We start from the raw sequence: 12,513 nt of genomic DNA, 5'->3' as shown, positions 1-12,513 counted from the left end.
GAAGACGGACCCCGAGCCCACGTGGCCGAGGGGCGCGGGCAGCGCGCGACCCTCTTGGGGGGGGGGCCTGGGAGTTGAGTGATAGAGTGGCTTTCTGGAGGCTGAGGTCTGAAGGCCGCGGTTCGAAGCCAGCCCTGCAGGAAAGTCCGTGAGGCCCTGATCGTCAAGGAGCCACTCGGCCAGAAGCGCATAGTGGCGCTGTGGCTCAAGTGGTGGAACTCTGGTGTCGAGCATAAAAAAGTTAACGGCACCTAAGCTATAGTACGGAAAGCTGGTACTCCACCCGGTCCCTAAACGCGTAGTTCTAGTTCACCAAAGATGGTCCCACCGAGTTCTAAAGCTTTTGGATAAGTTCTGCGATTTGGAGGAAAAAATAGTTTCCTTTCCTCCCATTTACTTTGTGATATGGGAGTTAAAACAGTCATTTTTATTTCCACAGATTGTTGCCATGGCCTGTATTAACCTTGCATCAAAAATCGAAGAAGCTCCCAGAAGGATAAGAGATGTGATCAATGTATTCCACCACCTCCGCCAGTTAAGAGGAAAAAGGTAAGATTGGCGTGACTGACATTAGTAACCCCTGTTGCTACTGCTAACTAACTGCACCATCATCAAAACATCTTTTCTCTCAAGTCAGTTCAGAAGCAAAGCAAACTGACTCTAGGTGTTGAAATTCACGTAGGAGTACCGATGTTTAATTTGGAAAAAAAAAAAAAACCACCCAAACACCCAATTAACCAGCTATCTGAAGTTTGTAGAGGCAGTTGCGTTTGTGGACAATCCTAGCAGTGCTGTGAAGCCAGTCCATTGGCTTAAGATAAAACAAGAAAGAAAGGGAGTACGTTGGGCTCCAGTGTGAGTGTATTCTGTAAGTTATTTTTTCCCTCTCCTCTTTGGAAGACTGAAGGCTGGCTGTTCAAGCACTGTAGCTCAAGTTAATATTGTGGCAAGGTTCTGCATAGGTTGTCTTCTGTAAGTCCAAATGCTGTGTCGATTGAGGTTGGCTCTTGTTAGAACTTCACTGAACTACCTACACTCTAACGCATCTGAAGGACTGAAAGGATGATAAAGTTTGAAGTCAAAAGGGATTAAACAGGTATCTTGTTTGGGTCAGATGCAGTCAAAGTGGGTTAAAACTCAAGATTGGGTTACATTTGGGTATGGCCCACATATATATAGAGTCCGAAACAGTGCCCACTTTGAAATGGTGTAATAACCATAGCTGGGCACCCCCTTTCTGTATTTACAATGACTTTGTCTGTAGTGCTTGCTGCCCAAGTGCAGGAGTGCTGGTGTAGATGAGATCTGGGGGCCCTCCCAGCAAGGGGCGGTGAGTTCCCAGTCCTCCTGCCCAAAGCTGTGTGGCAGTGATGGAGTTATCCAGCCAGGCAGATGCTAAGGGCATTTTCAGATGAGTGCCCCGCCTGGGACATGGCCACAGATGCTGCTGAAAGCATTTTCTATCCCTGTGTTGAGGAATAGAGTAACTTAGTTTAAACTGCCTTTAGTCTTTGTTGTAAGGAATCCTTAGATATGGGAAGTCTTCAAACTGGTACTTAGATGGTCTGAGCTTAAATTTGTACTTTAAGATGTCTTCAAGGTGTTTTTCATAATAGGCTCTTGAGGATGGTGTTTGTTTGAAGGAGGTTTTCTGGTAGTATTTGAGTCATTGAGCCAGCTGCTATGTAATCCCATGGTTGTCTTTTTTTTTTTTTTTGGAGTTTTCCTGACAGGCTTGTTTCCTTCTTTGATGTCAGAATAGGATTGTAACTAAAACATCTTGGAATCTAAAATAATCCCATCTTACTGACTTGGATGTAATCCCATTTTTTGGTCATTATTTCTGAGAAATTAACTTTGTTTCAATCTTAGTCTGATGATAGCATGAAACTTTTTAAAGGAGTTAATTGCATGGAAGCTCTTTTTTAAAACAAAAACAGGATATAAGTGTTTCTATGCATATTACAAGTTTACTCAGACACGTAGCTTGTATATGTTATTAACTTCAACTCTTTTTTCCCTTGCAACCGACTATACAGCGACCAGCTACATTTACCAAAGCCTGGGTGATGTGGAGTGGTACATAGAGATGAAGCTGTCGTCATGGCAACAGTGAGTGAAGTATCGAAAATCCCCAAGGAGAAGCCAGTGCTCTGAGAATAGGTCACTGGAATCGGGGACTAACAGGTTGGCCACTGGTGAACCATTTAGAAAAACTCCTGTTTCTTGTTAAAAGCTTTTGTCTTTGCTGTCCAAGTTATTACAACAATAGCTTCATGCTTTTTGTTACAGGTTGTCACTAGAAGTATTGTCAAAATGAAAATTTAGTTAGGTGAAGCATTGCCAGTTTGTCTTGATGCTGTTTTTTAGTCTAGTTTGTGCATAACTGTAATTGTGTGACCTTGAGCATTACATGGACTTAAGACTAAAGGCTTTATTTGGACCATCATTTCCAGTCTTGGCTCCACACTGAAGTCACCTGGAGGTTTTAAAGAAAAGTGCCTGTGCCTGATTGTTTTACCTGGCTTACTACGGCCTCTTCCCCTTCGTGTTTTTGTTGTTTGGGGCCTAGCGTTCTCCTCTTGCTTAGCTTTTCCCAAAGACTGATGCTTTACTCCTTGAGTCACATCTCCACTTAAAGCTTTTTGCTGGTTAATTGGAGATAAGTCTCGCAGACTTGCCATTCCAGGCCAGTTTCAAACCACCATCCTTGCATCTCAGCCTCCTGAGTAGCTTGGATTACAAGTGTGAACCACTGGCACCTTGCTTCCCCCTTCAGTTTTTGGGTAGTTTGGTGACTCTTTAAAAGTTCAGGGCACATGGCCTTAAAGGGAAATAAACATGTTCCTTTGAGTAGTTTACATATAATTAGTGATATTAACTAGCTATATATTTTAGTGCACTTGCAGTAAATTAAAGGGTTTCGTTTGTTTTTTTAATTTTTTTAATTTTTATTTATTTATTTATTTTGGGTCCGGACGTGGGGCCTGAACTCTGGGCCTGGGCGCTGTCCCTCAGCTCTTCAGCTCAAGGCTAGCGCTCTACCACTTGAGCCACAGCGCCACTCCGGCTTTTTTCTTTTTGCTTATGTGGTGCTGAGGAATCGAACCCAGGGCCTCAGGCATGCAAGGCAAGCGCTCTACCACTGAGCCATCTTCCCAGCCCCTCGTTTGTTTTTTTTTAAAGGAGCCATATTCATGAAAATTGTCTAAAAGATCAATTTTCAAAGACTTTCAATCATTCTCACTGATGACAATGTTGTATTTCAACATGTAAACTATAAACGTTATGTGGTTACTGCTCCAGCAACCACCTGTAATTATTTTTGTGACTGCAGAGGGCCTTGCGATCACTTGGTACTTCTAGGGGAAGGCCCTACTTAAGCAGCAAAGTGAGTAGCAGCCTGGGGCCCATCTTGTTTAAGTGTGGTTTCTTGAAATAATTGCTCCAAAGTCTGTCTTTAAAATACACAAGCAAAACTAACCATGTTTGGAACTCTTTAATTCTGATTTTTGTTTGTTTTGCTATATTTCAATCTTGCTAAAAGTTACCAGGAACTTCAATAATGACCAAGATTTCTTAAAAGTTGGAGATTGTTCTCACATGAATTAGCAAAATCAAGGGTTAGAAACCAGAAATCTCCAGGGGTTGTGAGTTCAAGCAGTGGAGTACAAATCCCTGAGTCCAATCAGTTCCTCACCTCCTTCAGCCTTAAGCTGAGGAGGAGGGTTGGCAGATAAATATTGTTAAATTTCTCCAGAGATTTAAATTTTCTTTGTATTGACAAGTTCTCCCTTGGGGAGAAAATGGGAGCAAGCCTTCATTCAATGTATTGCCATAAAATGTACTTTGATTGATACATTGTTGTACTAATTAATACTTTGTAAAGTTCTTGCTTAAGTCTTTGGAATCTATTTGTTACTCATTTCTGGAGGTATTTTTCTGTTCTTGCTAACCAATTTTTGTAAGGTAGTTGTAAAACTTGTTTGAATCTTGATTTCTGAACAAAATAACAGTATCAGTTTATATATCTATTATACAAAGTAACTTTAGAAATTACAGGTTCTACCACAACCGGGCAGGAATTTTAAGTATGTAATTGAATTATAGTAACAAAATAGGTTTTGTTTCTCAACCTGTTTTCCATGTTGTTTTCTGTTACGCTGATGGATTCAGGTCTCGCTTGTCAGGCGCGGCCTATACCACTTTTAAGTTGTATGTGCCTTAAGTTTCTTCAAGCTGTTTTTAAAGTTGCAATTTTTGGTAAATGCCAAAAAAGCTACACAATGATTAAAGCAGAGTGGGATGGACAATAATTGAAGCAGAATGATCTGAAATTCATTAGTGATGAAGCCCGATTTGGGACTAAACAGTAGCCACAGTTGAACCCAGTGCCTCCCTGTTTGATTACTAGAGGAAGTTTCATCACTATTTAAGGGCTACTTTTGAAGCATACTTTTTAGTATGGTGTAAATAATTTTGATCAATGTAAATAGAGAAAAATGAGATAGAGCATTTTTACATTCCTATAGAGGGGTTTTGGTAGAGCCTTCATTTCCTAATGCTAATTGAAGGGAAAGTCACTCGCTGAGTCTGAAGTGGATTTTTCCAGCTACTTTGCACAGATAAAACTTGGAAAATTGTAAACATAAAGTCTTTGGAATATGCTGCTGCTCTCATTTGTATTGTTTAATTTCTTTTTCTAAAGAGCCTTTATAGCCTTTTATTCAGGCAGCCCATGCCCCCTCCTTGGTCTTGGTTCTCCATTTGCTCCTTTTGTGGCTATACCAGGAATTGAGATTTTAAGTAACAACTATGCTCTCATTATCTTGTTAGCTCTGCCAACTTTTGCTTAATGTAACTTGACAAAAATTGTATAGAATAACCAGTCTGGTAAGCATTCCACTTAATAAATTTTGATAAAGTAAGTATGGTGATAACTTGTCACCAGAGCAGTTGGTGACGCAGCTCGCTTCTAGTTGATTTCTAACTCACTGTCTGCAAATATTAAGATTGCAGTTTTCTGAATCTGTGTGCATTAAGATAAGGATTCAGACTGAATATACCATGTTCTGTCCTAACCAAAAAAAAAAAGTCATTTGGCTTAAAATGAATTGAGTGTATGTAGAATATTTTCATGTAATCAATGTAATTAAAATGCACTTCTTATTGGTTAGATCAAAGAATGTATTGAGGGACATGGTAATTTCATAGACTTAAAAAGACATGTTCTGTAATATTACTTCACTTAAAACCAGTTTTAAGTTATGAGACAAACTGGTCATCGTGGCCCATACCTGTCAGTCCCAGCTGATGCAGTAGGATAACAGGATTGAGGCCAGGTTGGGCCACATAACAAAATCAAGTTTTCAGCATAAAAGATTGTGAGTTTTCTGTAAATGATAGGATTTTTACAAGAGCCACGTGAAACTGACCTTCCTGTTTGCTGACAGCAGGTGTGGTTGGCACAGTGGAGACTTGAAAATAACTGAGGCCTGCCGGATTTAGACTGAACGAAAGGCTGTCATTTCCTGAGCAATGGCCACACACAAGTGTTACACTGGAGCAGAGCTATAGCTGACCAAGTCAGGCTTTGATTTTATAAGTCTTTTTTAACCTTAAACCTGATCAAGGCTATTTTCCTTGACAGTTGAGCTGAATCTTTGATTTTTAAGACTCTTGCAGCAGAAGCATATTCTTAGAATAATTGGTTTAAACCAATTGGCTCCCAAAGGAGATCAGATTTAGCTATACTGGTTCTTATTTTGTCTAAAAAACTAGCCAAGGGTTAATATTTTATAACATTATTGTGATTTAAGACTATTGTAAATGCATCAGAGTACACATTAGTATTTGTCATTGGAGGGATGGCATCTAACAAGTTTGTGAATAGTACATTAGCCATGTCAACTCTAGTTATTGTGAGAATCTGAGATGAGAAATAACAAAGATTTCCAGTGTTCTCCCCCGACCCTTGCATTAAATCTGAGTTAGTGTGTTAGGAACTCAGGCCTAGATAATAACTTAGCATAACTTGGACAGCACAAGATGAATGCTTTAACTTGTTCCCAGGAGTTTAGAAAAGCTGGTTTCTGTTGCCAATAGTTGGTTGGAAGGGAAAATGGAGCTGCCACAAATAAAATTTTTGGATGTGCAAAACAGTTTTGATTTTATTTCTTACAAACCAGGACTCCAAGCCCTCTGGTCCTTGACCAGAACTACATTAACACCAAAAACCAAGTGATCAAGGCGGAACGGAGGGTGCTGAAGGAGCTGGGGTTCTGTGTCCATGTCAAGCACCCCCACAAGGTGAGTGAAGACTGCTGGGCTAGTTCGTAAGTATTGGGCTTTTCCAAAAATTGAGTTTTGCTTGTCTTCAAAAATGGAAGAGCTTAGATGCTGACATGGGGCCGGTAGGCGTGAGAATGTGGGCTTCCCAGTGGGACCATGGGAAGTAAGTTCTTTTCTGCTTTGTGATTGAGTCCCACCTTGCTCTGAGGAGTGACCACATGTGTGCACAGAGCATCTGGCACACCACCTGCTGCTCTGGTGTGGTAGCAGCTCACTGGGTGAAGCCTTGGCCCTGTCAGGACACATGGACACACTTGTCTGAGGGAGTGATTTGCCTGTACACCAGAAAGCTTAACAGAAGCCAAGGCCTCTCTATAACTGTCAACCCCTTGTATAGCATCTTTTTATGTAATAAAAATAAAAAGTAAAAATAAAGTCTCTGACTTTGGGACATGTAAAATATATGCTGAGAAATTGGGTGTAATTAGCCTAGCACTGTACCCACACATAGTAAAGTGCCCTTCTCTATGTTCTTGCTAATTGAATCAGTGGCTTTTTTTCTCTATACTTCACGTGCTTTAAAATACGGAATTTAAAAAAATCTAGTCACAACTCACCAATGCCTGTTGGTCTTTATTAGCTGCAGTTCTCCGATTCAAAACATGTATCTAGTGCTTTTTACTGTTGTATTCATCGAGCTTACTCTGAAAGAAGCACCAGCTAAGTTGGATGTTTTCCTTTTCCTTCAGATCATTGTAATGTATTTACAAGTCCTAGAGTGCGAACGTAACCAAACCCTCGTTCAGACTGCCTGGTAAGTTGCTTTTTTACATTTCTTTTGTAGTCAGGAAAACAGAAGCAGAAATAAAGTAAGTTTCATTTTCTCTTTCTAAAATAATGAGATAAGTTTGTTTTGGGGCTTTTTTTTGTTTTGTTTCGTTTTTGACCAAAAGGTAAATAATGCTTATTTCTGCTTCCTGTTTTCTTGGCTTGACTAATTACTTTTAATGGAGAACTCAATTTAACTTTGTTCTTTTTTCTACTCTTTAATTAAAGGGTAGTCCCTGATGGTAAGTCATAGAGCTCTGCCCTCTGCACTTCAGCCCATGACCTCAGGATGGCCTGATTGGCTGCCCTGCTCTCCAGCCAATCCAGTGCAAGCTCTCATCCGAGATTCACTGAAGTGGTCCATATCCATCTGGCAGCATCTTCTAGTTCTGTCGGGGTGTCAAAAGGATTTGTATATTTGCTTCTAGAAGTAACTATTCAACATGCCTGTGTATTTAATGTATACCTGTAACTATCAAAATGAATAGTTCATTTTTGATATTGTCCAGCCATTATGCATTAAAATTGTTTTTTGGTTTTTTTTTGTTTTTTTAATTAGAGGTTTGACTAAATTTCTACTTAGGTGTGTATAGTTGAATTCTACTGAAAGAGGCTACAGCCTTCAGCTTTAAATGGGCAGCAGTCCCCATTTTGGGTGGATTTACAGATGCTGGGCTGTTGTAGGCAATGATGTTACTAGAAGGACTTCATTTCTAGAAGGAGAAGTTCATGTTACCTGACTGCTACTGTTAATTTGGATCTTTGCGATTCAGGTTCAAGAGTGACAGATTGACTGTCTACAGTCAAGCCAGGAGGTGTGGTTCACCCACACCTCTTTCACAAGACTGTTGATATGCAAGATAAGTGATTTTATGTTCTGGACATTTCCAGCAAGATACCTTTTGGATTCAGTAAATATTAGTAACGCTAGAATAGTTTCATTGTTTCATGAAATGTGTCTATTTTAATGTGTTCAATGAAACATTTATGGGTATAAGAATTTTCAAGAACTCCATTAATTCTAGCTCAAGCTTTTAAACAACTGTAGTAAGTTCTGTAGAGGGTGGGCTCGGATGGAAGTCATTTACTGTTTTTGTTGGGGGAAAAAAAAGGTATGTAAACTAGAGCTTTAATTTATCTTTACCACTGTTCTTTTCTTTCCTACCTAGGGTTTTTGAAGCAATTTTTTAATTTAATGTAAATTGGTGGGTTCTTGCTTAAAATGCCTTTTTACCCCTGTCACAGTATTTTGAATTTTTGAAAGAACTTGGTTGACACTGCTTTTCATTGTGGATAAAGGAGAGATGGTCAATAATTCATGGCTTGAAGTATTGTTGGAGTGGTTTATGTCATTAATGAAGCTTATGTCATTAACGAAAAGTCAGTTGACTTTGAAAAAATTACATTAAAAGAAAGTCTTAAGGGTAAGTTTCATTTGGACAGTAATAAAAATGACAGCTTTCGTCCTACATAAGATAACTCAAGAATGGCCTTTGTACGAAGTTATTGCTGATTTTTTTTAACAAGTTAATAATTATATGCTAGAGTATGAAGTTGTGAATATAGAGAAGAAAAAAGAATGAAGTAGATTGAGTCTCCAACTTTATGTAAGCTCCGGCTTGTTTGTGTGCACAGCTTACAGTGGACATCTTTTTCAGGAATTATATGAACGACAGTCTGCGGACCAATGTTTTTGTTCGCTTTCAACCAGAGACTATAGCATGCGCGTGCATCTACCTGGCGGCCAGGGCTCTCCAGGTGAGTGTGGCGCCTGGCCCCTGAGTGACTGTTGAGAATCAATGCATCAGTTCAGGGCTTCTGACAGGAACTAGCACAGATTCACCCATTCTCTCTCCATTGTAGATCCCACTGCCCACTCGTCCCCACTGGTTTCTTCTTTTTGGCACTACAGAAGAGGAAATTCAAGAAATCTGCATCGAGACGCTTCGGCTCTACACCAGGAAAAAGGTGAATTCTGTTTACTTAAGTTGATGTTCCAAGTCTCTTAAACAACTACGAGAGTGAAATACTGACTTCCCTTTTCTCCAACAGCCTAACTATGAATTGCTAGAAAAGGAAGTAGAGAAGAGAAAAGTAGCCTTACAGGAAGCCAAGTTGAAAGCAAAGGGACTGAATCCAGATGGGACCCCAGCCCTCTCCACCCTGGGCGGCTTCTCCCCAGCCTCCAAGCCCTGTAAGTGGTAGACGCTGGCACTGAGGGAAGCTGAGGGCGGGGAGGTCACTGCAAACTGTGAAAAAGTTTTAGCTTGGTAACAGTTACTCAGAAACAATGTTGCCGCTTTCTGACCATCAAAGCCGGCAGGGTTGAGGAAGGCCTGATGGTTGGGAGTCCTGCTGAGATGGGTTGGACCCTCTGTTAAACCACTATGGAATTCATTTGCGGCCCCGTCTTTTAAAGCGTCACCTAGAGAAGTAAAAGCCGAAGAGAAGTCCCCGGCATCCCTCAGTGTGAAGATGGTCAAAAAGGAGCCTGAGGACAGACAGCAGGCTTCCAAAAGCCCTTACAATGGGTGAGTGCTTAAGGGTGGCTTTGAGGGATCTTGTTGTGTTCATCTAACAGTGTTGCTAAAATGTGTGTGTGCTTTGCCAATCCTGGGGCTTGAACTTGGGCCCGGGTGCTGTTCCTGAGATGCTTTTGCTCAAGCCTAGCACTCTACTACTTGAGCCCCAGCCACTTCTGGCTTTTTCTGCATGTGGTACTGAAGAATCAAACCCAGGGCATCATGCATGCTAGGCAAACACTCTACCACTGAGCCACATTTGTTTTGTTTTTCCCCAGTGTAAGAAAAGACAGCAAGAGAAGCAGGAACAGCAGAAGTGTGAGTCAGTCCAGGTCACGGACGCGGTCCCGGTCTAGATCACACACGCCACGAAGACAGTAAGTAGATCCAACCAACAATCCTATTTGGGACTCTTTAAAGCTTACTGATTTGTTTTTTCCAAGGTTAAGCTAGGATTAGGCTTCTTTTTGGGGTGCTATTGGGGTTTGAACTCAGGGCCTTGGGCTTTGCAAGGGCACTGTAGCATTGTTTGTTAATTTTTAAATAGAGTCTTGCATTTGTTTATTCCTGGGCTAGCCTGGACTGCAGTAATGCTATTTGCACTTACAGGAAGCTCGGACAACAGGCCAGCTCCTTCTCCCTCCCCCATGCTGTTTCGCATTGGTTTGTCTTTTTATCAGAGTCTTGATTTCCCCCTGAATGCTGGCCTTGCCGGCAGCTGAGCCCACCTTTTAGGGTTAGGTCTTGTTAAACACCAGATCAATGAGGAGAAGTGAGCTGGATGTGGTGGTGGGGGGGGGTGTGCGCCAGGGGGTTGTTGGTTTTCAAGTGGAGTGTTGTGATGGAGTGGTTTTTCCTCTTTTGGAGGAGAAACAGTACTGTGGATGTGCATGTGCGTAATCTCACAACGTGAAACCATTTTTAACGTGAACATTTCTTCACTAGTTAGCTTTAGGAATAGATTGCAAGCTCTAGTGACTATCTGTCTGAGCTTGTGGGAGGGAATGTAGAGCAAAGGCTGTAGAAGGTTATTCCCTGTGTTGGGACACTGGGAAGGAATGACGGGTGGTGGGGAGGTGGAGGGGGACATCTGGCCTGTTGTCCTTGATGGTAGTCCATTGCTTTGAACCTGTTAGTGAGCAACAGTGGGTATCATTGGCCTCTGCAGAAACTGAGTTAAACTGTGAATGTTTGTTCCCAAGTTACAACAACAGGCGGAGCCGCTCAGGGACATACAGCTCTCGCTCCCGCAGCCGGTCCCGCAGCCACAGCGAGAGCCCCCGGCGCCACCACAACCACGCCTCTCCCCCTCACTTGAAGGCCAAGCACACCAGAGAGGACTTAAAAAGCTCCAACAGACACGGCCACAAGAGGAAAAAGTCCCGTTCTCGCTCCCAGAGCAAGTCTCGTGATCATTCCGACGCTGCCAAGAAGCACAGACACGAGCGGGGCCACCACAGGGAGCGGCGGGAGCGGTCACGCTCCTTCGAGCGGGCGCACAAGGGCAAGCACCACGGCGGCAGCCGCTCGGGCCACAGCAGACACCGGCGCTGACCCCTGCGGCCAGGTGTGCGGACTCAACCCCAAGTGATTAGGATTCGATTGCTTCAGACTAGGTCTCTAGAAACATGGAAGACATTTGCTTTCGAAAAGAACTATGTTGAAATTCTTTTGCACATTAAAATGCCCTAGCAGTATCTAATTGCAAACCATGGTCAGGTTCGATTGTACTTTATTATAGTTGTGTATTGTTTATTGCTATAAGAACTGGAGCGTGAATTCTGTAAAAATGTATCTTATTTTTATACAGATAAAACTGCAGACACTGTTCTATTTAAGTGGTTTATTTGTTTAAATGATGGTGAATACTTTCTTAACACTGGTTTGTCTGCATGTGTAAAGATTTTTACAAGAAAATAAAATACAAATCTTGTTTTTCTAAACTGCTTCAGATCTTATTTAAATGAATTACTATTAAAAGGCACATTTTTTAGGTTGCAGAATGGCTGTATTGGTTTTTCTGATAAACCCGTTTTTCAGTTGGAGTTGGTGTGGTTAGGGGATTCTTTTCTGCCTTGTGAACTACTTGTCTGGCCAACAGTCACAAGAAGTTTAAAACCTGACTCACACTTAAATGGTACCAAGAGATCCTTTTAAAGTTAGTATATACTAGTTCTTTTTGGACAGGGGACCTGTGTTTGAACTCAAGACCTTAGACTTCCTAGGCAGTACTTCGCAGGTACCTACCCCTGATGGTAAGTACTAGTTCTAACATGGACCAATTTTCACACCAGCACTCTCAACATGACAGTAAGTGTGGCCTGACCATTTGAGCTTTTCACGATCTCCATGCCTTAGACATTTCATAGTAGGGCCTCTGTCCCAGCTGGGAGATTGAGCGGTGGCTCTGAGACTGGGCAGTTAAACCCATGAAGAGGAGGAGAGGAGCAAGCCCAGACTCCCAGGCAAGCAGCTTTTCCTCAATGTTGGGCCTGAATTAATTGAGAGGATTTTTTTTCTGGCCTACTTTGTTTACTTAGCTTTGTCTACCAGACATGGATCCAGATGAGTTGCTGTTACAAAGTATCAGATAGTACCCACTAACACTTAAGTGTGTGTATGGGTGAGGGAGGGGCAGTGTTGGTCCTGGGGCTTTAAACCTAGGGCCTAGACGCTGTCCTTGATCTTTTGTACTCTACCACTTGCCACAACTCAGCTTTTTGGTGGTTAATCTGAGCTAAATCTTACATATGGATTTTCCTGCTCAGGCTGGCTTCCGTGATCCTCAGATCTCAACCTCCTGTATAGCTAGGATTATAGACTTGAGCCAGTGGTGCCTGGCTAAAGATGTAATTTGAGTATTCTGAAGACT

General features: G+C 41.8%; 1 protein-coding gene across 1 annotated transcript in view; it reads left to right on the top strand.

The window, feature by feature from the left end:
• The window catches only part of Ccnl1 (cyclin L1), a 12,413-nt gene extending 829 nt beyond the window's left edge, over positions 1 to 11,584 (top strand). Inside the window, exons 2-11 of the mRNA XM_013016134.1 lie at positions 303 to 321; positions 440 to 549; positions 6,189 to 6,309; positions 7,041 to 7,105; positions 8,778 to 8,877; positions 8,983 to 9,087; positions 9,172 to 9,313; positions 9,539 to 9,650; positions 9,920 to 10,018; positions 10,844 to 11,584. Coding sequence (XP_012871588.1) covers positions 303 to 321; positions 440 to 549; positions 6,189 to 6,309; positions 7,041 to 7,105; positions 8,778 to 8,877; positions 8,983 to 9,087; positions 9,172 to 9,313; positions 9,539 to 9,650; positions 9,920 to 10,018; positions 10,844 to 11,195 — 1,225 coding nt within the window. The 3' untranslated portion in view covers positions 11,196 to 11,584. The remainder of the gene's footprint in view (positions 1 to 302; positions 322 to 439; positions 550 to 6,188; positions 6,310 to 7,040; positions 7,106 to 8,777; positions 8,878 to 8,982; positions 9,088 to 9,171; positions 9,314 to 9,538; positions 9,651 to 9,919; positions 10,019 to 10,843) is intronic.
• Positions 11,585 to 12,513: the final 929 nt, after the last annotated feature.

The sequence above is a fragment of the Dipodomys ordii genome, unplaced genomic scaffold, assembly GCF_000151885.1.
Source record: "Dipodomys ordii isolate 6190 unplaced genomic scaffold, Dord_2.0 Scaffold30, whole genome shotgun sequence".
NCBI lineage: Eukaryota > Metazoa > Chordata > Mammalia > Rodentia > Heteromyidae > Dipodomys > Dipodomys ordii.
Note: the sequence above shows the minus strand (reverse complement) of the source record. Positions and strands in the feature narration are given on the sequence as shown.